Source organism: Coloeus monedula, assembly GCF_965178545.1.
Source record: "Coloeus monedula genome assembly, chromosome: 10".
NCBI lineage: Eukaryota > Metazoa > Chordata > Aves > Passeriformes > Corvidae > Coloeus > Coloeus monedula.
Genome location: NC_138790.1, coordinates 9040797 through 9066668, shown reverse-complemented (window position 1 = coordinate 9066668; position 25872 = coordinate 9040797). Strand labels below are relative to the sequence as shown.

Below are 25872 nucleotides of genomic sequence, written 5' to 3'. Positions count from 1 at the left end.
TGTCCACCTCAGCTGACACTGCCCATGAAGAAACCATTCCTGGACAGCCCACCCTTCTGGCACCAGCACTTTATCTTGGCGTAATTCCCCCTGCCCTGGCTGAGGCTGAGCTCCTTGCCTCCATGCACTGCCTTGCTGTGCCACCTCTCTCATCCTTCTTTCCATCATTTTGGTTTTGTCCAGGCACAGGGCCCCCGTACTGAGAGAGCCATCTTGATGGTGACACAAGGCTCTCCACCCTAAAGACCAACAGCAGCTGCCACCACTGCTGCTCTGGCTCATGCCAGGAGATGGGTTGTTTTGATTTTTTATCCTGAGAAGTCCAAACTCCTGAGGGAAGAAATGTGGTTTATTGCATACTCATCCTGTTTCTTCAAAGCTGAACTGTTGCCATGCATGAAAAATTTTTTGGAGACCGGGAGCAGAAATGATGACTTACCAAGGCAGTGCTGTCCACTGCCGCACCAACACACTGCCGGTTTTTCTGAAGTCGTCAGCACTACTGTTTTTGTATGAAGAGTGGAAATTCCTTCTTGTGCTTTGCCAGTCAAAGAGTCCAGGGCTGTCAGTCAGTGTTAAGGTTAACGCGTGTTTTCCCAGTCTACACTTCTGTCCTGGCCACACCGCTGTGCCTGTGCTGTTATGCTGCAGCAGCAACAACTTCCCTCCCTCAGATCCCTCCCGTTGTTTGTGCAGATTAAAACTCCAGTCCCATACAAGGGACGGAGGTCCTGAGTTGAGGCATTTCCTCATCCCTTAGTGCGGACGTGGGTGCAGTGGGGAGCACACGGGGAGGCCTGGATGCTGCGGGGAGGTGTCCCTTAGCCGAAATCCCCCAACCTCCCACCACGCCACTGCCAGGAAGGGACCGCATGGCATTGGCCTCGGTGGTCTCTGTCCCCTCACCACGCCCTGGGTCTCCTGCCGTCCTGCCGGGCCGAGCGTCGCCCCGTGGGCACCTCCACAGCTGCCTCGCTTTCTCCTTCCCCCCGACACGGCTGGTGAGTCTCCCGCTGAGCCACCGGGGCTGGGGAGGATCCCCGGGGCATCCCCGGGTCTGGGCGACGGGGGTCCGGGGTTACGACCCGCCCAATGCTCGGAGCTCAGGCCGAGCCCGTCCCCGGGGCTCGCCCCCCGCCCCGCTCCCAGCCACGGGCAGCGCTGCCCTGGGCGGGCCCGCGGCGCTCGGCGAGGGGCGGGCGGGCGGGCGGGGCGGCCGCGGGCCCTATAAAGGCCGGGCGGCGCCGCCGCGCTCCGGCCGAGCAGCGCGGGGTGGTGGCGGCCGTGCGGTGCCGGCGGAGAGCGGCGGGGGAGGTGAGCGGGGCCGCGCTGGCGCCCGGCGGGAGGGAGGGGACCGGGGCACCGGGTGGGGGAACCGGGGGCCCCAAAGTTTGGCTGCTGACAAGCCGGAGGCCGCGGGGGTCGCTCGGGCGGCTCCTCGCCGTGCGCTGCCTGTTACCTGCTCTCACAAGTTTCCCGGTGCCGGGTGCGTGGGCGCTGTGCCGGGAGCGGGGCTTCTGGCGCGCTGAGTTCCTTCTGCGTGTTGGCTTTTTGAAAGCAGGGAGGGTTTTTCCCCCAAAAGAAACGGGTTTTAAGGCTGGCAGCCCGCGGGTCGCAGCATCGGCGGTGCGTCCCGGGCGGCGCGGGAGACGCTTCGCTCCCGGGTGCGGAAGAGGTGGCACTTCCCGAGCATCGGCTGCGCCGGGAGAGCTTGGAAACTGGAAGTTGCTCGCTTCATTCGTGTCTCTTGTGTGCTTTAAGAGAGAGCTTGCTGGTCTCGTGCTAAATAAAAGTAATAAATCATGATTCAGTTAGTAACTGAAAATTTCTTGGCATGTTGAATGATAGAGTAACGGGGGAGAAACAATTACAATCATTGCCGGTTGGGGAGGAAGGGGTGATATTCTGATACTGTAACAGCGTTTGGATAGTGCTGGTGGCATCATGTTGTGTGCTGAAGCAGAGAACTGGTTAGCCAAAACTCTGACCTCGGCTCACTTTGGAATGATATGGGAGCTGCTTCGTGTATCGAGTTCTGGGAATATTCGGAAATGCAGAGTATGCCTCAGGAGAGAATCTTTTGTCTCTTGGTGAAAATGGTGTTCGATATTTTGGCTCAGTGCCGTGCCATGTAGGAGGATCTTAACAGAAAAATACCTTTGGAGAAACCATTGTACTAACAAATAGGTGTTAAAATGTCAAATTTCCCATAAAGCTAGGGAATATCTATTTGTGGATTAGAGGCCTCAGTGTGATTTATTTCTCTCCCCCTTTCTCATGCCTACATATGATTCTGAACATGGTTTGGCTTTTGTGGTTGTAATTGCATTCTTGGGCAACTTCCTGAAAGAGAAACCTGGTAGACTGATTTTTTTTTTTTTTTTCCTCACCGCACTGAAAAATGACCTCTTCCTTCACTTTCTCTTGTGTGAGCATTTAGTAATGTCTTGTCCCCAGCTTGCCACAGGAATTCATTAGAAACCTGATTTTTTAGGGACTATTCACAAAATAGTACGTAGGTGTAAGCAGCTGTGCTGCCGTGTAGCTTCGGAAAACAGGAGAAGCTGCAGACATCCTTGAGGAAAGTGAAAAGCAGCTGCATGCCTGCTGAGTGCTCAGATGAGTCTTTGAAGCGTGAGGTGAAGACCAATGCAAATAAAAAAGCAGAATGATTAAGTAAATTAATTCAACTGCATGTAAGTTGTACTAGGTTGGAGTTCTAGCGTTTTGTGGGGTGTGATTAAACTCATGAGAATAGCAGCTGTTTGGCACAGGAGCAAACTTTGAGTGATGAATGCTAGTCCACAGCTTTTTACAATTACGGACAAGTTGTATGTCAGGCAACCTATAAGCAAATTTTGTCAGTGCTCTTGAGATGCTGAAAAGCAGCTTCTCTGGTCATTGCTGTTTTATGTGCACCCCAGCTATGAGGATGACAGAAGAACTCCGCTTTGATTGGTGAAATGGCCATCACTATAGACACACATATATTTATATCTATATATAGCTCTATGTATCTCATGTGGGAGGCAATAGAAACTCATGTCAGAACAAAAAAGGGAAAACAGAAACCTGCAGTGCATTTTGTCTCAAGGTGTATACAGAAGTGTTGAAGCTTCTGTTTGGTGTTGTCATTGACAACCAGGAGAATAGCATGTCTTAGTGGCATGTGGAGACTTTTAGTCTGGGTCTCTAAATCACACAGGCAGAAATGTGTTCCTGTCCTAGAGCTTGCCAGCATATTGTTAGGCAGAAAACTGTCAAGCAGGAGCACCAGGTATTTTTAGACTAGAGTGAAGTGTGTGTGTAAAAATATGAAAAATAACCACCTCACCTTACTGCTAGGATTTACAATGGAGGTGCACAGAAATTGCATGCATCCACAGCAAGGGATCTGTTCAGAGGGAGCTCTGGCTAGAGATTTGTGTTGCTGCTCTGGTAGTGGGCACAGCATCTACCTGGTTCATGCACCTGGTTGTGGCTTTTAATTCTTGATAGGCAGCCACTGTGCTCATTCTTGAAAAAGCTGGGACTCGGTGGAAGGTTTTTCTTGGAAGCTGGGGTTAGGGTTGTCTGGGCTGCTTGAATTGCTTAATCACAAGCATGCATGAAAGAGCATGCTTTTGTAATACTAATTAGGGGGGAATTCATTCTAATCATCAAAACGTTTCCAGTAACTTGGTATGTTAACTGAATTCTGCAATTCTCTAGGGTCAAAGGTTTTATACATGAGAAGACAGGGAAAAGATGGAGTAATCATCGCTAATCTGTAAAGTGTTGCTAGATACAGTCATCTTTACGTGCCTCTGGGCATCTACCTGTGACATAGCTAACAAATCACGTTTTACAGCAAAGTGCTGGCCTGTAAGAACCATGTAATTCAGTGCACCTATACTAGCCATAAAACTCTTGAATAAGCAGAGTGATATAAAGAATTGCCTCTTTTTGGCTTTGAAGAGCAGGTAGTGGGAGCATGGGAGTAGTCAATCACCTACATGTGAATTTAAAGATTTAGTGTAAATTTAAAGATTCAGTGTAAGTTGGGGAACTATGAAAATATAAGAATGTTTTTATTATTAGTAAAGTAGATAGCTTCTTTGTGTAAAAATGAGAAAGCTGGATATGTGCAACTATGTACATGTTCAAGTGTGTTTCCTCTGTGATGATTAAAGTGGTGGGAGGAGAGCAAAAAGAGGTCGTAGCATTCTACAGCTGTAGCTACACAAATGTTTAAGGTGGCATGCTATAGGGAAAAAAAGCTGTCCTGTGTTCTGCTTGTTCCTGTCTCTCTTTAGGGATAGGCTCTAGTTCGTACTGATGTGAATACTTCTTCAAGCAGAGCTGAGGTCTCTGCTGAAGTGAGAGCCAGTAATCGTGGACAGGAAAAGGATGGGGCAATTTTAGTGGCAATGCTAGCCATAGGTTCTTGAGCTGTTTGTCATGGCCTTGAGATACACTTAAGTGCTAACTGAAATGCTTTCTAAATCTGTTAGCACCTCTCCTCAAGCAGTGTCTATGGAAAAACATGCACTTTGGCAGCTGCTGTATCTTTTCTGTGGTCTGGTGTTCACCTTTAATGACCAGAAGGATGTTTTTTCCCTTATTTTCAGGCTGAAATCAGAAGGTGCCTCGTGCTGGGGTCCAATAATTATGCCACAAAGCAGTTTAAGTATGAAAGCATATTCATCTTGTGGAATTATCTCCCTTGGTGAAAATGTCAGTTTTGCTGACCATGTTCAGCCGTGTGACATAAAGTGTGGGCTTCAGGCAGTCTCCTGTTGTCATCCTGGGCTTTAGAAATTTCAGCAGCCTGAAATTCTCTTTAGTATTATGGGACCATGAAAGCAATTATGGAAGGCATCATGACTGATTGCCAGTGAGTTCTGAATGGAAGAAGCCTGTTTAAGGCCGTGTATATGTAGTGGCCTTGGCATGCAGGTAGGTTGGTTTGTGAGAAACATGAGTTGCCAAGAGACTGTAAGCTACAGTCTTCAATACCACTGGAGTCTCCAGAAGCACTAGTGAGAAATGCTGCTACATTCTAGCCCTTAGTTTGGCTGATGTACAGGCGATACGAATTTATGTTCATCAGCTATGTGGCTTTGACCAAGCCTTGATTTTTACTTAAATGCATTCTGTATTATTTAACAACTTGCACTTTAAGCTTCTGTTCCTGTAGGAGGGCATGTTGTGGTATTTAGTGATGTTTCTCACTGCTTCTGAGATGGCTCTATCATCTGGTGTGAACTGTAAGCTTCTGCTGGCCAAAGGCTGAGCAGCATTTGAGGTTTTTTGTTTTAATAGGAGAGGGGCAGTTTCCCATTAGCTCTAACAGGTTACAGGTACAAAACCAAGAGGAGAACTGAACATAACTAACTTTTCCTCTTCCATTCTGTTATCCTATAACTTTATATTCCTAAGCAATCTGAGAAATGCTACGTAGAAGTTGGTGTATTATCTGTTAGCTATATGTCTCCATCTTGCTATACACCCTCCTCTTCCAGAAAGAGTAGTTCATGTGGCTGTCTCAGCAGTTAAACAAGCTGAGGCCTCCAGCTGCTCTGGCAGCTCAGTTGAAGAGGCTGCTTTCCCAGCTAATTGCCTACTTCCTCTGCAGAGGTTCGTCATCTGCATTACAGAAATAGTGACGGACTCTGTGGAGGCTTCTCAGCCAACACGGCTCACAACTCAGCCTCCAAACTCTCAAGCTGAACTGAATCAGACAGTTTAATATACCAGGTCATGACCTGCTCTTGGAGAATTCTTGTGCGTAGTTCATACTCAGTTGTCCCATTTTTTACTATGGAAATTTAAGTCTTGTCTTCCCAGAAACCCGTAGTAAAGCCAGTGGGATCAGTCGCAGTGAGGTCAGTTTAACAAAAAGTGTGTTTTCTTAAGTACAGGTCTTTAAATAGCTGGTTAATAGCTCTTATTAACTGCTTAATGTAAGGTTCTTGCAGATGACTGAGGAGGTGTCTGCCTGAGCATATGGACGGGGTTCCCAGCACAAGACTTCATTTCTGCATCCTTACAGAATCTGTGACTTCTGATGCTTTTGTGGTTGGCTACTTCTGCTTCTGGAGCTTTGAGGGGAAAAGATGAATATAAGTATATGCTTGCTGTATGAGTGTTCTTACCCTTTTTGGGTAACCTTCAGGCTAGGGCTGGAATGGCTGAGAAAAGGCCACTAAAAACTAGTATCTCATGTTCCTATGTGTTTAGGTCTGTTTCAGAAATGCTGTCCTGTATACAGAAAATCAATACACTTTTTTCATCTTAAATGTTAATAACTTGGCTACATTACACTTTAAGGGTTATATATTTGTTATCTGGTTTTTCAGATAAGAAGGTTTCTAAATTAGCTTGCAAATAGGAAGTGGTTGATTGCTAATGTTGTACAGTGTGATTAATAAATAAATAAAAGGCTAGTCACCTAATATTCTGCATATCTCTAACCACAAGTACAGTAAATGGTTAGAACAGTGTTCCTGATCTCTCCAAGTATTTTGTCACTTGGTAGCATTCCCTACTTACAAATGCTTAAAGTATCAGGTCTTGGCTATCAGTGAGTTTGTGTAAGTACATGTTTTTTTATGAAAGTTCTCGTTACAAACAGAGAATAGTGGAATTCCAGTTTATTTTTATGGTGAAATGACTGTATTGACTGTATCCATGTAACTTTAGAGAACTGCCTATACTGTTACTGCCACAGTCTTTCCTCTTGTAGGAGGAGGGTTAAGTAAAAACTTAGTAATATATTGAATTACTTGAATTATTTTAAGTGAGGTTTCTTAAAGTCCTCTTGGGAGACTGTCTCCCCATCTTCTGTTACCAGTTGGGCATCTGTAAACCCAGCATGCATTGGTTTTGGTTAGATGTTGTGTGTCTGATAGATCCTGCCACCTCTCTTAGCTTCCCAGGAGTAATAAAAATGTAAATAATGTAAAAATATTATGGCTCCATAGAAAACCTAATTTTGGGGCTGTAAGCCCCAACTGAACCATAGAGTGTGGAGTGATGGGCATTGGGCTTTGGAGCATTGTTTAGTAGGAAATACAAGTACCCCTTTTGTAGAGTAACCTAAACCTAAAAGGTGTAGAATCTGAAGGCACTCATCTCTTTCCTACTTTGCAGCAACAGTGGCTGTCAAAGCACTACTGAAATTTTCACTATTGACTTGAGGACTCCATTCTATACCTTTAGTTTTCTTTATTTCTTATACAGATATTTTTTTTCTTTGCTTGACAGTTCTTTAAGTCCAAGTGTTACAGATATTAGTCTCTTAACCCTTCTGAAGAAGGATGTATACTGGAAGGTTCTTGGCATTCAATCTTCTGCAAGCACAGCTTTCCACACAGTTCCCAAGTGGCCATGGAGCCATCTCCACAAGTCTGTTTCTACTCTTCCAGCCTTATAGGTGCAAGAAGCAGGGCATGGGTCACTGGCCTGCAGATTAAAATTTACTGGAAAAGGAGAACCAGATTTGTTTGCGCTGCAGGGATGTAGTGGTGTGAGAGTCTTGCTGTCAGATGGCACCAAGATACCTGCAACAAGTGAAAATGAGTAAGGGTACTGGGTTTCCCTTTAGTATTTTTTAAGGAAGAAAAGATGGTAAAATCCTAAAGCACAGGGGAACTTAGGGTGAAGGTGGTGGTGAGGTGCCTGATAAGACACAAACCATTGTTAGTCCAGCACCTTTTGGACTATTTACTTCATAAATCTGTACTTACACAGCCCATTCCAAAGAGTTAATACCCTGTACCTTATTAATGGGAGCTTGCAGTGCTGTAGGCTCGTGTTTTGCTCCTAATGAGCCTGTGGTTGCATAGTGAGCATTGTTAATATGCAGTAAATGTGGGAGCTGTGGTTCCATGAGGCCTTTCTTCCACAAAAAAATATGTAAGTGGGAGCTTGAGTTTAGGTAAATGCTATGATTGTTGAACCCCTGTTCCCTCTACTGGAGTGAATCCAGACAAGGAGCCTCCCCACAATGTTGTGAAACACTGCTGTGCTCCCTCTTTTGGGGAAACTGGTTCTGCAGCATTAGTCTTGGTGAGCTGATTGTCCCATGTGTGTTTCTTCATTATGTTAAAATAACCACATTGCATAAAGAGCTTAAGATCAACCAAAACACTTCTTTAATAAAGGGATACCAGTAAATTAAAAACATAATTCTCTTTAATCTTCCTGATACTGTAAGACTTGATAATAGATCTTGGAGAATTCTGTGGAAACTCTACTTTAAATACAGGAATAAATAATACCTAGAAACTTAAGCAATAGTAGTTGAGCCTACAGTAACAAGAGAACACATAAAATTTGAAAATGGTGACAGAATTGTGCAGTACCAGAATAGTCTTCACAAGCCCCCTGCCCTGTCAGCTCTATTTGCTTCATGAAGCAGAGCTAAAGTTGGCTTTTTAAATCACGTATGAGGGATGGAAGTAAAAGCAAATGATACATAAATGCCTATCTATGTTCTTGAAACTCTGAATAGTGCCTGTGTAGTTGTTGTACGGTCACAGCTCAGTGGTGAAGTAAAAAACTCTGGTCAGCTTTGCATGATGTGAAATTGATCTTTGAACTACCATGAGTCACCACCAATGCTGTAGAAGACAGATACTGGTGAGAAAAATCAGTCTGGCTTGTGAACTGCAGACCCTGGTCATGAGGCTGCAGACAGTTTGAAATGGAGCTTGTCTCTCTGCACTTCATGCTTACCAGAAACTCCCAAAAAGAGGTGGTGGTCAGGACTCTGCTTAAAGAAGCACTAAACTCTAACTTCTGGCTCATGTGAGAGCAGTGCTTGGACAAAGGGATGGTTCCTGTGTGGGACCAGCTGGTTTTACAAGCTGGTGCTCTGCAGGGAAATTCCCACTTGGCAGGGGAGGCTTGTTGGACACAGCTGAACAGGCTTTCCAGAATGCACAAAAAACCTGAGAGAAATATGAATAGCAGAGAAAGGATTAAGGTTGGGAGAGGAAATCTCCAGAACCAGTACCATGCTTTTTGGACTCATGTGCAATGGTGACTGTAGTACCTGAAGCCAGACTGATATCTTAACATACAAAATTATTTCTTTAAAAAAACCCATCACTTCCAGCTTATCTCTGTGTACAAGTTATGTTTATATCTTGTTGACAGTAACTTACTCCTCTTCAGAGCAATATGAGTACTGAGCTGTTTAAAAGCTAGCAATCATCCTTTCTTGGTAATGCTCTGCATATACTAAACTTTCCAGGTATTGAGTAATAATGGAGTTGTTAGATTAAAAGGGAGAGCCAACATTCAGGACATACCAGGAAATGTGGAGGAAGATGAAACATTTCACAGATCTGTCATTTCAGAAAACTCAGAACTTCAGCAGGCTGAGCTCGCGTTCAGGATGAGGAGTGGATACTGACGCTGAAGGCTTTGGTATGGAAGAGGCTTAGGCAAAAGGGGAGTTGGAACACCTGTGAGGTGGGGAGAAGCCTACCAAGAGGCTGGAGTGTTTTACCATGCTTCCAAGTGGGCATCAGCTGAAACAAGACCCACCATATGACCTTCCCACTGTAACTGGAGTGGTCTCATTTCTTGGGAGAAACAATTGCTGTGTGTTCATCCAGCTCCTTTAATGACTGTTAACAAGTTTGGTTGAGTATTTATTCAGTCCTGCTGGAGAGAGTTGGTTAAATGCCTGAAGTGAAGCTGCTTTCTTTCAGCTCATATGTCAATTGAAATAAGACTTTTAAATTAGTCCGCCAGATGACAGTGGCTGGAAATGTCAACATCTCAGACTTGGAGATCTCCCTGAATGTTTGTTCCAGGCTGACTTTCTCTGGGCACATGGGCTGCCCAGTGCCTTCCCGTGGGCTCAGGGGATCTGAGGTTTTTGGGCTTAATACAATGACACCAGCAATGCTGTGAGACTGCTCTTCAGTTTTGGTCCCTTTAGCTGTGCTTGCTGCTGGTTATGGCTATTCACAGAAGTGTGGTCTGGTGTCTAAACTTCCTTATGCTTGGTATGTCTTTAAAGAAACTACAGAATCAATCTTGCAACTGCAAGAAGGAGCCTTTTGGACTATACATTATTGCTGTTGAAGTCAGGCTTCAAAATAAACATTTGGAGGTGTCTCATAGGGAGTGCTGTCATTACAGATATCTAAAAATCTATGGACAGTTCATTATTTCACCCTCAATCCACTGGAAAGTGTTCTTCAGCCTCTCTGGGAAAGGCCTTTTCTCCAGCTTAGATATTAAATATGCGTATTTTTTCAGATCATGTTTTTGCCTCTGATCTTGAACCAAACTAATTTCTCTTCTTCCTCTTGGGAAGACTGCAGCAGCTTTGTGTGGCTCTCTGAAAGTGAGGTCCTTCCTAAGCTGGTTTCTTCCTGTAGGAAGATCTTCATTATTAGCAGTTTTTTGTGCCTGGGGCTGAAGATGTAACTTTTCCCTGCTCTGCAAATGCTTTTCTAGACATAGATTAAACAGTCCATATTAATACAGCTTTGCTTTTGTAATAGGCATTCTATAAATGCAGGCCGAAAGCATTAATGTCCTCTTTGTTAATATAACTACTTCCATAATAATTTCATCCAAAAAATTTAAACTAGGTACTGTGGGGATGATCTGAATAGCTGAGCCTAGTGAGAGTTGAATATGCTGCCCAGTATGTCTGAGAGTTAGTGTTTGCAACACCAACTTGAAGCTGAGGTCATCCCAAGATTGGTAGCCTGAAGACTTCATTATCTGTCATGAAACAACACAGAACCATTGGTGTAGATAGGACATGCTGCTGTTTTCTTCCTCTGCCTTCCCCAGAGCTCTGTGCCTGACTGGAATAGTTGTCTAAAAATTCTCTTGTGGCTCAGGCTAGGCTCTGCAATTAGATAGAGGTATAACTGGTACTTCAGTGTGATGTATGGGAATTGGTGTGCTGCTGTTCAGTGAGGCAGGGGGAGTTGAGTTCTTGGTGTGCTTGCTGTGGAAATGGCATCTCTCATACAGCTGAATGTGTGACACTGATCTGTTTTGCTCAGAAATTCTAGCATTAGGGTTAAGAACTGGGTTTGCATAACAAATTGCAGTGCATGATAACACTGGCTACATTTCTTTGAGTTACTGACAGTATTTCCATTGCGTGTTAAGAAGTTTAAATTGTGGATGTTGTCCTTCCTGTAACTGCTCAGTCTAAGAAGTGGGCAGCCTACCCTTGAAGAGGGACATTTTTATGTGCTCCAACATCTTTCAAAAGCCCACATTTATGTAAATGAATTCACCTATACACCCTCCTTCTTCTCAGTGAACTTTGTAAAAAATATAACGGTCATAGGCAAAGAAATGCCTGGCTTGTATTTTTGTTTAGTTTTCTGAAGCATTAGATTCAGATTTAACTATCACTAAGGTTTTAGCTTCAGTGTTATGAAAGCTTGTTGAAAGCTTGTTGATATTCTGTATAGCAGGTCAGCTGTTTTCCATCCTACACATCATACATCCTTTTGGATTTCTTCCCTCAGCACTGTACTTAAGCTGTTTCTTTCAGGATATGCAAATACACTTCTTGTTACTGAACCGAAGTTGAATATAGTGAAATCCATGATGGAAATGTTAATTACAGGGATGCCACTTCTGCTCAAAGATCCCGTTATCTCTTCAGTTACCTGGTTAAGTTACGCAGTGGCCATAGCAGGACCAGGCCAAGAAGTGACTGCTCTGTAATTTGTGATAAAAAGTGCTCTTACTCTTTTTCTGTGCTCAGAGCACTGCATGACCTTGTTTCACTTATTGAATAGGTATCTGCTAGAGATTGTGCTCCAAAACAGAGAACAACCCACCTTAATGGTGTGTCAGGAGGGAGAGGTTAGGCAAATGTGGAGAATTCTGGGGAAACAAGATGTGGGATGTAATCGGTTGAAACAAAAAAAGAAAACCCACCAAAATTCTGCAGCAGTGGCCTTGGGAGCATAATTGGGTTGTTTTGACAAGACTTCACATGTCATGGGGAAAATGCCAGGCTGTCACCCTGAGTCTGGCAGGGACTGTCACCAGTGAAGTAGAAAACTTGGAGACTTGCAATATATTCTGGGAAAGGCAAGAAGAGAAGTGTCTGACTTCCTTTAGGCTTGTGCAGATGAAGTGTATAAATGACAATGAAACATTGTTTTAGTTGATTTCAAAGTCTCCTGTAGTCTTGCCATGCTTCTTGCCGTATAATGTGTCAAGGGTAGATTGCACTCAAAATACCAGAGTTTCCTTTGGTTTACTGTCAGGATCAGGTGGAGCTGCCTTGGTCAAGAGCAGGGTTTTCAAATTGCAGCTCAAACTGTGCTCTGTGATTGTTATCTGGCATGGTCCCTGTCCCTCACTGCATGGGACAGGCTGTATTGCACTAACATGAACCGTTGCTTGGTTCTAAGTGCAAATAGTAAGACTCTGTAATAGTTTTACTGCCTTGAAGTTTCTTTTTGCTGAGATACTAGGTCAAGGTATAAGTCTGCTTAATATCGGGATTAAGAATTTGTTTAAATTACCCCTTAGGTTTCCAGGTTAGGGAGAAGAGATGGTCACCAAACCAAAGAAAACCCTTAGCCCTAAATCTAGCTTTTCTTGGAGTGGTAAGCCACATTTGCCTCCTGCAAGGCAGCATTGCTATCAGTGTGGAGCTGCTGCCTGTGAGAGAGGGAATCCTTGCCCTTAAAAACAAAACTAGATGGTTCAGGTGGTTTGTGTTAGTATCGAAGAACACTGAAGAATATTCCTTAACAATTTAATTTTTTTTTTTTTAAATGCAAGTTTACTTTTGCTGTCAGGCTGTTGGCTCTCCCCCATAACATCTTCCTGCTGTAGCTGGTGGTGAGGGGTGCAAGACAAACCTAGGAGTGACTAGTGTAACCTGCCTCAGGGGGTCGGGTGGTGCTTGGGTTTTCTTCCTGCAAGGCTCAGCTGCAGCTAGCCCAATCCGTTTTAAATTTTGGGCTAACCTTGAGTAGTTGCAGTTGATGGCTGGTATGAAGCTCCTTTGGAAGGAATTGTACTTAAGTGACTTCAGAATTGCTTGGGGGATTAGTAGGTTGATGGAAAAGACTTAATTATTGGGTGGGCTGTTACCCCGCTTTGTAGGACAGCGTTTTCACTTTTTCTTGCCTAACTTAAATCAGTCCAGCAAGTTCCTCTGGTCAGAAGTATACTAAAGTTGGGTTCTGGGGAGAAAGATGTTTAAACTCCTGCATTATTGCATGTTTAGCATTTGGTTTATTCTGTGCTGCAGTGACAAACTTTGACAAAGCCAATTCTGTCCCCTCAAATGATGTAGAAGAAAGTGGAAATGCTGTATTTGTCACTTTCAAGTGTTTTAGCACAGTTAAAGTACATGCTATTAAAAGATGATTAAAGAAATCTGTACAAACACCAGCTGGTTTTCTGATAGTCAAGTGCTCCAGCATGGTTTGAACTCAGTGTAGGTAGGCTGGCGATGGCACAGCTCCTTGGGCTGTGTGGGAGGAGGGTGGGAATGACAAGGCTGTGGCTCTGCTGGGCCCCAGCACCCTGGGGTGCTGCACCTAGAAGAGCAGTGTGCCATGCTGCACAGGGGGCTCCGGGGGAGCAGAGACCTGTTTTTGTATTTGTTATGCATATAACACTTCATTCAGTTGCACACCTTCTGCAGTCTTTCTTCTGAAGTCAGCTCGGTGAGGAAACAGGCTCCTGGCTGGTCTGGAAGTGGAAGTCAGTTCTGTTAACTGTGCAAATGAAATGTCTTTAAAATATTGTGAACAGGGAATGTAATTTAATGAAATTGGAGATTATTGCATGTTTCTCTAAGTGTCTCTTCGCCCTAACAAAAAAAGGGGTTGAATGCAGTTTCCTGAGGAGGAAATACAGCCTAGTAGTTACAGTGCTCAGTTGTTGACATTTGGGCTTGGTTCTCTATGATCAGTTGCTGGGAGGTCCTGAACAAAATGTTGCTGCTGCTGCTGCTTCTTGTGCTTCAGTTCTTAGGAGCTCATGGGTCATGATACTGAACTCTGTCAGGTGTTAGACCTGCAGATGAAGATAGGCCCATTTTGAATGTTAACTTCATTGTGTATTCATTAGGTGCTCTATTTTCTTAAATGGAAAAGTACAGGTTGAACCCCAAATTTAACGTTTGCATTTTAAAATCTAAAATTTTCCTCTACATTCCTGTTATTGAGAATGTCAATTATGCAGCTAACTCTTTATTGTTCTAGGCTGGTGTAAATTCCCACAACAGAAGATCCGTTTGCATTATGTATATATGCTTCTGTTCACTGCAGAAAATTATCTGAGGTGTACTGTGCATCACATTGTAGTGGGTGAGGACCATACTACAACACTTCTCAGCACTCAATTATTCTAAAGGGCAATCTAAATAGAATGCCAAGGCTCGTTTAAACTGAAACATAAAACTGTCTGAACTTGGGTGTTAGTCTGCTTGGGAGGTAGTCTCCTAACTTGGTGGCTTTTGTCCTTTATCTAGGCACTGATATGTAGCTATGTCATGATTATCACTGCATCGGAAATCCCTAGACTTAAAATCCTGGTAGTGGTAAGTAAAATGAGGTGTGAATCCCATTGCCAGAGCTCTGTGAATGGTGTGTGGCATGTGTGCAAGACTTGCCTGCTCTTCAGGTAAATAAGAATTTAGGTTAAAAATGCTGTACTTGTGACAGCTGACTTAACTTTCCTCTCTGTTTTCTTACAGGTATCTCCAACCAGGAATCATGAATTGGCACTTTTCACTCCTCTTTGTTCTTGGGACTTTAATGTCTGTATGTTCCCAGTTCAGTTTTTACCCTCTGGAGGAGCTAAGCTCTGATGTTGGAATCCAGGTCTTCAATCAAATAGTGAAAGCTAAGCCTCAGGACAATGTTGTTGTTTCTCCTCATGGGATTGCGTCTGTCCTGGGGGTGTTGCAGCTGGGAGCTGATGGCAAGACAAAGAAGCAGCTGACTACTATGATGAGATACAGTGTAAATGGTCAGTGATCCTAAGGTGGTTTTGGGTGTGTTTTGTCTGACTCTTCATGATGTATGAGATGGCTTTCAAAGTGTGGTAGATTGCATCATGCACCAATTAGCTCTGTTTACCAAAGCACAAAATGGACATGCTTCAAGTTAAATGGCAATTTGAGCATGGGCATGTATATATACCTAAACTGGCTTGTAAGCAGCTTGGTTAATGACCTCAGGGCCCTGTCTAGAACTGCCTTTGTCCTTGCCAAATTGGTATTCCAGAACGGGGTGGATGATGGTCCACTGCTAGCTTTGAGCAGGAAGGTGGCAGTATCTATTTCAGGCTGTACTGAACAACCTTTAATGTGCCACTCCTTAGATAAGAGTGAGAGGATATTTCTTGGCACCTCACTGAAAGCAGTGCAAACTAACCATACAGTTGATACTTTCACTTTACTCTTCAGTTTTGTTTGTGTTTCTGCTGTCAAAATCCATGTATGTGTAGTTCTTGTAGTGCCCTCTTCTAGAAACAGCCATTTCTGCTTGCCTGTGCCTGACACTGCATGCATCTGTGTTCATATTCTTCTGCCAGTGTCTGCCCCTTGAGAGGGAGTAGGCTGAAGATTCTTCCTGCTTTAATTTGCATGCTATTTTTGTGAGTGTTTGCCAGCAAGACTTAACATCTTAGTGCCAGCATTCTGCCTTACTTCCAAGAATAGAAAACCCTCCAGGAGGTAAGTGCACATTTAAATCTTGAGCAGTAGTGTCATATAACATGTTGTCCTGTCTTCATTTGCTTTGCTGTTTTGGTCCTGAGTTTAAAGTACAACAAAATGATTTGACACCTTAACATCTAAATGATGTAGATTGGAATCTCTTCATGGGATAATCAGCTCTAGGAGCATTTGAATGCTCAAAATCTAAGTACTTGCAAAAATGTTAAAGCATTGTATCAACTGGTTTTATTTGGCCTGCAGACTTCCTAATCCTAACTGTGAGACACAGAGGTTCTCAAACACTTTAAAAAGTAGCCACTACCTGGTTAGAGACTTTTTATGGGATGCTACCTATGTCCTTGCACAGGTTTCCCCTGCTCTTGTTCATGACTGCGTTACAGTCCTTTGGCAACTGCAGCAACTGCTTCTTCGGGAAGGTAATAGTTGAAAAGTATTTAATTTGTCTTTAGCTGTCTTTTAATGCAATTTAGCAGCTGGAAGCAAAGAGGAGAGCCAGCATCATGAGACCAGCCAGCTCTCCCCGGACCACCAGAAAGTGCTCCGTGGACCACCAGTGGTCCACAGAATACAGTTTGAGAACCTCTGTTATGGTATGTTCTCCAAAAGAATTTGCCCATAATATTGGAGAGTGAACATGTAGAAATTCATACTAATGGTGCTGTTAAAGCATTCGTGATATATGAAACAGCAAAGCCATCTGAGGCTTTTTCTTACCTGCAGCTAAGAGAATAACACTGAACTAATTTATTCCCTTCATATCTCTTGTTTGTCTACATAAGAAAGTAGTCAGGAAATGTTTCTGCCTAAATTGAATTGGGAAACAGAGGGAACCCATTAATAACAGCAGTAAAAACAGCCACCCAAGGATGCTGTTCAATACAGTGGTTGAACATGAAGTTGCCTGCCTGGCATTAACTTCCTTGTGTAGACAAGCACTCCCTGATAAGCCATAACATGGGAGAACTGGGTATGGTGAACATAGCAGTTCTTCTGTGCTGCCATATGCTTTCCCTCACACACAGTGAAGGAGCTAGCAAGCACTTTATACAATCTGCTTTCAGGTCCTAAGGATCTTGACTAAGCGCTGGAACCATCTTTTCTTTTTTAGAGGCAAGCTCATGTGTTAAGGGATTAAGTCCTGCTTGTAACTGTTTTAGGCCAGGACTTAGTCTTTGAGAAAACTAAGATTCAACTTGAAGTTTATTATAGAAATCTTGACAGCTTCCTTTATTCTTCAGTAAATGGAAAGGAAGTAAAGAAAACAATTTTTGCTTTACATTCTGAGGCTCAGGACTATTTGGTACGCAAATCCTGCTGAGCTCTCTGAGCAGGCTGACCCTTTGACTTTCATTGTCACTGTCACAGAACTGACAAGGGACCTGGCTTACATGATATGAAATATTTTTGGAACAGTTTGTTCTGTGGAAGAGCATGATTTGTAGCTCTACACTAATATTTGAACCTCAGTGTAATCCCAAGCACTGTCTGTAACATTCTGAGCAGACAGCTAGAGGTGCAGTGGGCATCACAGTGGAAGTTCATGTTTTTGCTGGGAATCAGTAGCGTTCTGCAGATGAGACATCAAAAATGGGTATTTTGGAAGTCCTTTCAGAATGCTTGCTTTGGTCTTTCTTTTCTAGTCCAGACTTGATGTCTGACCTTTCATGTCATTAATAGTTGCATATAAAGTTACTGTTGGTTTATCATGTTATTCTAAATTAAACTTGCTGTTTTTTCCAACTAGGAGTTGGTAAAGCCTTAAAGAAGATAAACAGGCTCATAGTCTCAAAAAAGAATAAAGACATTGTAACAATTGCTAATGCAGTGTTTGCAAAGAGTGGCTTTAAAATGGAAGTGCCTTTTGTTACAAGGAACAAAGAGGTGTTTCAGTGCAGTGTCAAGAGTGTGGACTTCGAGGACCCAAATGCAGCATGTGATTCCATCAACCAGTGGGTGAAAAATGAAACAAGGGGTGAGTATTGGTGAGTGCCTTTGTGGTGTCTGAGACCTCCAATTCAGATGGAAATACTGGAGAAAGATGGGGAGGTAGAGAAAGCTCTGTCCTGTGGCTTAGAACTGTCTTTTAGCTGGCATTAGTGTGATGTTTTAGAGCTGGTGTGTCAGGAACCAGCAGTCTTGTTGCCCCAGAAGATATGCCTGTCTGGTAGCCTGGAGGGATGTGTGTCCATCTGTCCATGGGATCAGGGGAGCTTTTACTCTTCTTTGCATTCATATAATTGGTGAGAAATCCAAGCAGAGTTCTCTTAGGTCCATGCTTTATCAAGCACAGAAGATGCTTTCAGGAAAATCAGATGTTCTACTCAGCAAATCAGACTTATGAGAAGCTGTAGGGCAGTTCAGCTTTTGCTCTGACTGCCCTAAACTGTCCTAAGATATGACCCTGTTCTTAGGACTCGCATTTGGTGGAGGATTCTTAACTAACCCTGCCTTGACAGAACTCCTCATGCTTCAAGCCTCTTGAACCAGTTGTCAAGCTTACATACGCTAAAGCCAGAGATCGTGTTTTGCAGCATGTTCCCAGTCCAGGTGAACTACCTGTTTGGTACCTTTTGGAGCTAAAGCAAGTCCCTTCTGGATGTGAGGAGTGTGTTAATGATGTTGGATGTGGTATTTGTGAAATGAGGCTGTCAAATTCTTTCTCTACCACATCACCAGTTTTGCATAGTAATGTTGCAAGCAGTGTGTGAATGGGGAGGTGTTTCAGCTGAAACTATTCCAAGTAGTCTTGGATCTGCTCACATGCTGGAAAGGGTAAAGCCTTGTTAGTTGTTAAAACATCAGACTGTCAGCAAGATATGTTTGATTTCTAGTTATCCCAAACAAAGGATACCATTGACTTTATGAATTTTAAATATACTGCCCCATGAGGAGCTGGCACACTCACAGATCAAAGGGTCTAAAGTAATACGTGTGTCAGGTTGTTCAAGAACAGTTGTCCAGTGTTATGACAGCAAATGCTCAAGAATTCCTTTATTTCTTCTAGGTATGATTGATCAGATTGTAGCTCCAGATGATATTGAAGGCAGTTTGACCAGACTGGTTCTAGTGAATGCTGTGTATTTCAAGGGCTTATGGAAATCACGATTTCGACCTGAAAATACAAAGAAACGCCCATTTTATGGAGCTGATGGGAAGACCTACCAAGTTCCTATGCTGTCTCAGTTGTCCATCTTCCGCTGTGGTAAGCTCAGTGACTCCCACTACCACCAACAATGGGTGTAGAATTTGCTCTTTTCCTCAAAGTGAAACAAGAGCTTTCTGTCTGTGTGGTGTTTAATGGTGTTGCTTCTTGTAGCTGGTATAGAGGGATTGTGTTAGAGAAGTGTCTCCTGCTGCTGAGGCATGGGCAAGGTACTTAAGAGTTGCCTTAAGGTTGAACACTCTGTCAAGTATTGCCTTATCCTTTGCCTTCAAAAAGGAAAGTCTGAAGTACCCAAATTGAGAAGTTTGCATGTTAGTTAAGCTTTGGTGTAAGAAAAAAAAGTACATGTTTATAAGGGGTGAGAATAAAGGAAAGCTGCTAACAGGCAGAGTGGTGGAGGTTTACCTGATGGTGAGCTGTATATAAAAGAGAGATTGGAGTAGAATCAATTTATATTTCGCTGCAGATAGAGAAATGGGACTTGCACAGTCCCCAGTCCTGTGGGAGCCAGAGGAACACAAGGTTAGAATGTTGGCTGTATCTCCCGAGGTGTGAAACTGCTCTTCAGATTGAGTCACAAGTGAAAAGAAGTTCAGCAGGTTCTGCCAGACTTCCATCAGAGACTCTGAGCTGACACCAGCAGCTTGATGTGACTGACAATGTACTTCAGAGCTCCAGTTTGCAGCCTTATGGGGATTTGAGTGGTCAAAGTAAGATGGATGCTCTGATAAAAACTTGTCTTGCATCCCCCTAAGAAGTGCTGCCTGGAACTTACTTCCATGTGTACTAAATACAGTCTGAGACATAGGCCTGAGAATACAGCTTGCTATAAATCAAAAAAAAAAAGACCCATTGTACCTTTAAATGCTTAGTTTTACTGTCAGCAGTGCTCAACTAATATTAGTAGATTTATGTTAAAGTAAACAGCTGTGACTCTGTCCCAAACCTGTATATTAGAGCAGATGTAATGTAATACTTCAAGTAACTGCTGAAAGTGTGAGCAGGGGGAGGTAGGGAAACCTACTGCTGTATATACTAATAGTGGAGTTTCAAAGAAGTTCGTAACTTAAGGTGGGATTTAGCAAGAGTATTATATTGAAGGCTTTTGACTTCTGATACTGGTTAAAATATCCATTCTGTTGGCCTATGTTTAAGCTAGAAAAGCTAGAAAGGCTAGAAAGGAAAAAAAGAAATATTGCTGAGTTAGGACTCATTTGAGTTTGTGTATCTCTGGATTTCCTAACACAGGGCTTCTATTTTATTCATGCTTGCAAAGGGATCTTTAAAAGTTTAAATTTCTTAAGTATCTTCCATCCCATCAGCTGACTGAAGCTGAACTCCCCTCCTGTTTAGTTTGCCTCAGTAATGACAGCAGCATGTAGCAGATCAGGAAAGCAGCACGTACCTGTTGGACAGTTGGCCTTGTGTGACTGTCCTGAAGCTGACTTACACAACCAGTGTTAGGTCTGTGGGCTCTAGCCTGAGAACCACTGCCATAATAAAAGGAATAGTGAAACTGCCAGCTTTGACATGATTCCTGCACAATAGAGGTGCAATACTGCCAGTTTTGTAGCAATATGAGCTTAGGGCAGGTTTCATGACCCTGGCAACAAGATTAAATTTGTAATGAAGCTGTTGATTTTCAGCTTGGGCTGACAAGTACAGATTTAGATGAGAAAAGGGGAGAGACAATAAGATCTTGCTGCTATCCTAAAACTTTGCCTGAAATCCTATCTGTAGCCAAACTGACAAATTTTAACTTGAAACTACTATAAAAAGCATTTGCTTCCCAGGCACATGCCAGAAATCCCACATTAAGCAAAGGGAACTTGGAGGAGAGGGCTGCTCAAAGACAGTCTTGCTGTAACTTGGACGCATTGCTATCTCCCTCTAGCTCATCTAATTGGCCTTTTGCACTGCCTCGAAGTGGCTGCTTTCCACTATCTTGAAAGACATCAGATTGGTTCCTAATCAGATCCTTATTAAGCAAGAAAATTAAGCAAATGCAACAGACTACTTCAGAAAGGAACCAGGAGCTCTTGCAATAACTCTTGGAGGAAAAAGCTTGTCTGCAAGATCTCTTCAGTTTGGAAAGAGTCTGCTGCTATTCCTTGCTTTTTTAATTCTCAGTTCACAGTTGGTTCTGGTACAGCTGAGATCTGAAGCAGAGATCCAGCTAATTCACAGACCTGATCACTTCTAATGTAGCTGGCTTGCAGCTCTGGGCTGCTGAGATTTGTCTGGGAAAACAAGTATGTATGTCAAATGAGTATTTGCTCCATGGTGTCTGTGCTTTATGTCAGACTAGCATCTGTACAAAACCCATGCCTTTCAAAGAGCTGCCCAGAAGGAAGTCTGGGACTTTAGAGTCAGTTCTGAGATGTGGGCAAAGCTTTTCTAACAGACTCTTCTAGCAGTAGTTGTGTAAAGGTAGAGATTTAAGGCTGTAAGGGCTACAGCTCATTAGTTTGTTTGGGTTTGTTTCTATTTTTTTTAGGCACTACAAGTACCCCGAATGAGCTGTGGTACAATATCATTGAGCTGCCATACCATGGGGAAATGATCAGCATGTTGATTGCACTACCCACTGAAAGCACAACACCGCTCTCTGCTATCATCCCCCACATCAGCACAAAAACAATAGGAAGCTGGATGACAACCATGGTAGCAAAAAGAGTGCAGGTTATTTTACCAAAGTAAGTATTTATATAATTAATTTCTCCTTCAGGTAGTGTTTGGGGAGTTATTTATGTCTCTCATCTGCTACAGGAGAAGGAATACTTCAGGTGACTTTCCTGCATAATACTGATGGATTTTTTGTTGTTCCAACCAGATTCACAGCAGAAGCAGAAACAGACTTAAAGGAACCTCTGCAAGCACTTGGTATTACAGATATGTTTGACCAGTCAAAGGCAAACTTTGCAAAAATAACAAGTAAGGGGATTTTTGTTTCAATTCATGGTGGTCCTTCATAGTTTCTAGCTCTGAATAAAGTGCTGCTTTACCAATGCAGTTGTCTGCTTTCTCTTGGCTAAGTGTTGCCATGACACTGGAGCTGGTTTTATGTTGTAGCCAGTGAGGCATGACTGCTTGCTTCTGTTCAACATTGCAGTGGCTTTTTTTCTCCCTTATCGTACATTACAGCAGTAAATCATGCTGGTCAGCTTCTTAAGACTTGATATTGCAACCTGAGGGTCTTGAGCATTGCTAAAATCTTTGGTGGGACTTAATACCATACCTTAGTCTGTAGCAAATACTGCAACTACAGTGTATAACCTCTTCTGAAGTATGTGTTTAGTGACTTTTTCTTGAGCTGTAGGAAAGCATGTATGAAAAACATTCACACTTTAAGGGACTGAACCAACTCACAGCTGTGAATATTAGTATCTGAAAATGGGGTGTAAACACTTTTGAACTCACGGCTGTAAAATGTCATCTTACTTCTCTTCTCTGCTTTCATTAAGATCCTGATTAGCTTCTATAGAATTGTCTAACAAAAAAGCCTACCTCATTCTGTCTTAATTTGAAAACAAATTCCTGTGTTTCTCTGAAAGCAAGGTGTGTTGCTAAGTGCTTTTTTTTTCCCCTGACATTGAGACAAATGGGAGTGTAACTTAAATTCAGATGGCGTATTTTCTCGGGTTTTTTTTAATTAAAACAAAAAATGCATGTGAACACTTCTAGCTTAAGCCATTGATTAAAAAAAAACTTAGTAAATGGGGAGGAATGAGGAATAAGATATGTTATTCCCTATTTTTGTAATTACTCACTTACCGACTATTCAAAGGTACTGCAGTAGTGTTCTGCACTGCAGCTTTGGGATTCCAGCAGGATTGTAGCAGCTTTTAGTATTCTGAGTCATGCTAACAGAGCCACTTAGCTACAAAGTACTTCAGGACTCTCTCAGTGAGTTTTACTGAAGGTGCTGTTCTCCTTGCGTCCTTCAGGAACAGAAGGTCTTCATGTATCTAATGTTCTGCAAAAGACAAAAATTGAAGTTAGTGAAGATGGAACCAAAGCTTCTGCAGCAACAAGTAAGCAACTGTACTGGTAACTGTCAGACTTGGGAAAACTCTGTTAGAAGGCTATTGCACTAAGCAAAGATAGCCCACTTGGAGATCATTGCAGGAACATACATGGACTCCAGATCAGTTACTGGGTTTTATGTAATATCTCAAGGAAATCTCAATTTGTCAGTGTTGATCATTGTAAGAAATATTAACAGGCTTACTTCTAGAGAAGTGCCTTCTCATATCTCAGACTTTGTATCAGGCCACTGACAGCATGTTCTGGCTATCCAGGTTACAAAGAGGAGTAAGCTACTACAGCCTTTGGGTGACAACCCAAGACTTCCAGCTTTCTGTTGGTCTTGTGTTGTGTCTTTTTAATATGCTTCCTGTAAGAGTATCATGTGACCTGTGTGGCTTGAAATGTCCAAGTTGGTAGGTTTTAGGCATTTGTCTGCTCCTGTTCAAGCCTATATAAATATATATACACACACATACCTGTATATCTACAAGGAAACTTTACTTTGATAGAGTATGTAATGTGTTGTGGTGCTTGATTTGTCTCACTCTAAACCTTATTTTTTTTGCAAGCTGCAATTTTAATAGCCAGGTCATCCCCTCCTTGGTTCATAGTAGACAGACCATTTGTATTTTTCATCCGGCACAACCCTACAGGTAAGCAGCATTTGTAAGTACTTTTTGGCTTAGAAGTTGAGTATCAGCTATGTAATAGTGACAAAATAAGTCTGGAGCTACTGAATAACTATTAAAAAAATCCTGCAAGTGCATTTTTATGCCTTTAATTTTAGATTATTTTGTTGGGAATACAACTTGGAACAGGGGAAAAAAATACATATTGGCTGCCCAGTTAACAGAAACAAGCATGGTAGGTTTGTGGGTATAAAAGAAGTCTTTAATTGTCATAGTTCCCCTGAGTGCAGAGGAAACAACTCTTTACTGATAGTGAATTGGTGAATTGCTGAACTGCCCAGTTTTCTGGGCGGTCAGGTAGTGAGGGCCAAGGCAGAATAGGGCTTTGGGGATCCAGGGTGCTGCTCGAGCCTGCTCTGACCAGAAGGGAGTGTTGCAATAGAGTGCTCACCACTTCTTTGCAGTATGGGCTGGCTCTCCTAGAGCAGAATTGCCCTTCTTGTAGTGACATGCATGTGATCAATATGTCAGTTAGAAGGGGACAAGGTGCAACTGCCAGCACTGGGGAAGAGCAGGCTGCTGGCAGTAGTCCCCATCCTGAGGCTCTGCAGAGCATCAACAGAGCTGTGTGTCTCTAGAAATAGGAGGTGGCCACCTATGCAAACATGCTCTTCCCTGGGCTCACAGACCTGGGGTAGGCTGGACAAGAATGATGACACGGCTTGGATGTGCTCTGTGGACTTCATGCTTTCATGGGTAAGTTTATTTACAGATGTTGGTAATCCTTGTTTTTGTTTCATCCCTCAGGTACAATCTTGTTTATGGGACAAATAAACAAACCTTGAATGTGGAAAATACTTCCTTCAAGAAGTAAACAGGCACACCCCTGTTCTGTTAAATATTTTGTACACTACACTTTGACTTCACTCAAGAGCTAGTTTTAACCACCGACTAGGTTTTGAAACAGGAGTCAACATAGTTCTGGCGTTGTGGGGAAAATAGATTGAAAACTACAGTATCTCTTCAAAATGTCTAAAAGATTCTCTAAACTACTGAATGGTTACCTATGCTAACAGCTTTTGAGCTTTTTCTGTATCTACTAAGAATTTTATGTATGGATTTTTGTGAGAGGATTTTAACAAAGAATGTTAAACGTTTCTATTAATGTTGGTTTCTTCTTGTGTGTGGAAAAGGTCTAATTTTGTAGATACCACCTATCAAGATTACTTTTGGTTCTTGAGTATCTTGGTACCTGGACATTCTTGGTAGAAATAGAATAAAAGTTCTAGCAGTTTTTATATAGTGCATGTATCACTGAGAGTTTTAAAACGAATGTGGTGTTCAATACACATCGCATTGTCCTGTCTCATTGTAATGTAAACTTGTCATTGCTAGTATACACTTTCTATTGGATTTAAATTTTATATTTGTTTTTGTACAAAGGAAAAAATAAAACTGCATTATGAACAGTCAGTGTTGTGGATTGTGGATGTGCTGATGGATATTGGGGTCCAGAGCCCCATGTACTTGTTTGAGATTTACTTCTAAGAAGGGTGAAGGAGAGTGGTTCTCTGAGACTTTTTTTTTTTTGGGGGGGGGGGGGGGGGTGTTGTTTGGGTTTTTTGTGGTGGGTTTTGTTTGTTTGGATTTTGCTTGTTTGTTTTAGTCCCTCCTTGTGATGACCTTTTTTGCTGAAGTCATTCTGCTGTGGATGAATTATCCATAGGCTTGGTACCTGAAGAGAACTCTATTTTGCTGTGCCCAAGTTACTGCTGAAAACTGCCCTGTGAGGACATCTTGGTGCACCTTTGGGGCCTTTCCTCCTGTTCACCGTGGTGCAGTTTATATGCACATGGGCATCTCTTCATGCCCTTTGCAGGACTCCCCTGAGTGCAAAACTCTTTTCAAAAGATAAGCAGTAAATCTCTTTGGCTTGTCTCAGATGGTTCTTTGTTGTACTGCTTCTGTGGCAACTGAGGGATTTGGGAGGGTGAGGTAAATCTTTGGCTGCTCTGAGGGGCACACAGGGAAAGGAGGCTGCTGGTCTGGGGGGAGAAATTCCTGCAGACTCAGCCCTGGTGGAAGTAGGTGACTGTAGCATGTATCCATAAAGTGGAAGGTGAATGAGTGTTGAGTCTCTTGGTCAGGTGAGAAAACAAGATGAAGAGAAAATGCTTCCAGCTGAAAATACCTGAATGCGTTATGCATGGCCAGTCCTAACCCAGTACAAACCCCAGGCTGAGAGCTCATAATATGATGCCAGATATTGAGCCAATCTGCTTGCCTCTCTTTTCCTGCTTGAGTTAAACATTGCAGTCATCAAGAAGAATAAATCTGTAGGTGTTTTATGGGATGTA

At 42.8% G+C, this 25872-nt stretch overlaps 1 protein-coding gene across 2 annotated transcripts; it reads left to right on the top strand.

Moving 5' to 3' along the window:
* The first annotated feature begins 1270 nt into the window (after positions 1 to 1270).
* Positions 1271 to 24978, top strand: SERPINE2 (serpin family E member 2). 2 transcript variants are annotated; one of them, XM_082287733.1, is made up of 10 exons: positions 1271 to 1314; positions 14708 to 14982; positions 16165 to 16284; positions 17439 to 17666; positions 18699 to 18896; positions 21355 to 21553; positions 21691 to 21791; positions 22805 to 22891; positions 23456 to 23539; positions 24323 to 24978. In XM_082287733.1, exons 2-10 carry the CDS (start codon positions 14727 to 14729, stop codon positions 24358 to 24360), a joined length of 1311 nt encoding a protein of 436 aa, XP_082143859.1. In that variant the 5' UTR covers positions 1271 to 1314; positions 14708 to 14726; the 3' UTR covers positions 24361 to 24978. The 2 variants fall into 2 exon arrangements, with proteins under 2 accessions (XP_082143859.1, XP_082143858.1); XM_082287732.1 differs by lacking the exon at positions 16165 to 16284.
* The last annotated feature ends 894 nt before the right edge of the window (positions 24979 to 25872 follow it).

What these genes read in the sequence shown, in the direction of transcription:
- SERPINE2 (XM_082287733.1), top strand. Translation starts at nt 14,727, where the DNA reads ATGAATTGGCACTTTTCACTCCTCTTTGTTCTTGGGACTTTAATGTCT. An exon ending in GGTGAAAAATGAAACAAGGG is followed by an intron (nt 17,667 to 18,698) that starts GTGAGTATTGGT and finishes TATTTCTTCTAG; the next exon opens with GTATGATTGATCAGATTGTA. An exon ending in CATCCGGCACAACCCTACAG is followed by an intron (nt 23,540 to 24,322) that starts GTAAGCAGCATT and finishes TTCATCCCTCAG; the next exon opens with GTACAATCTTGTTTATGGGA.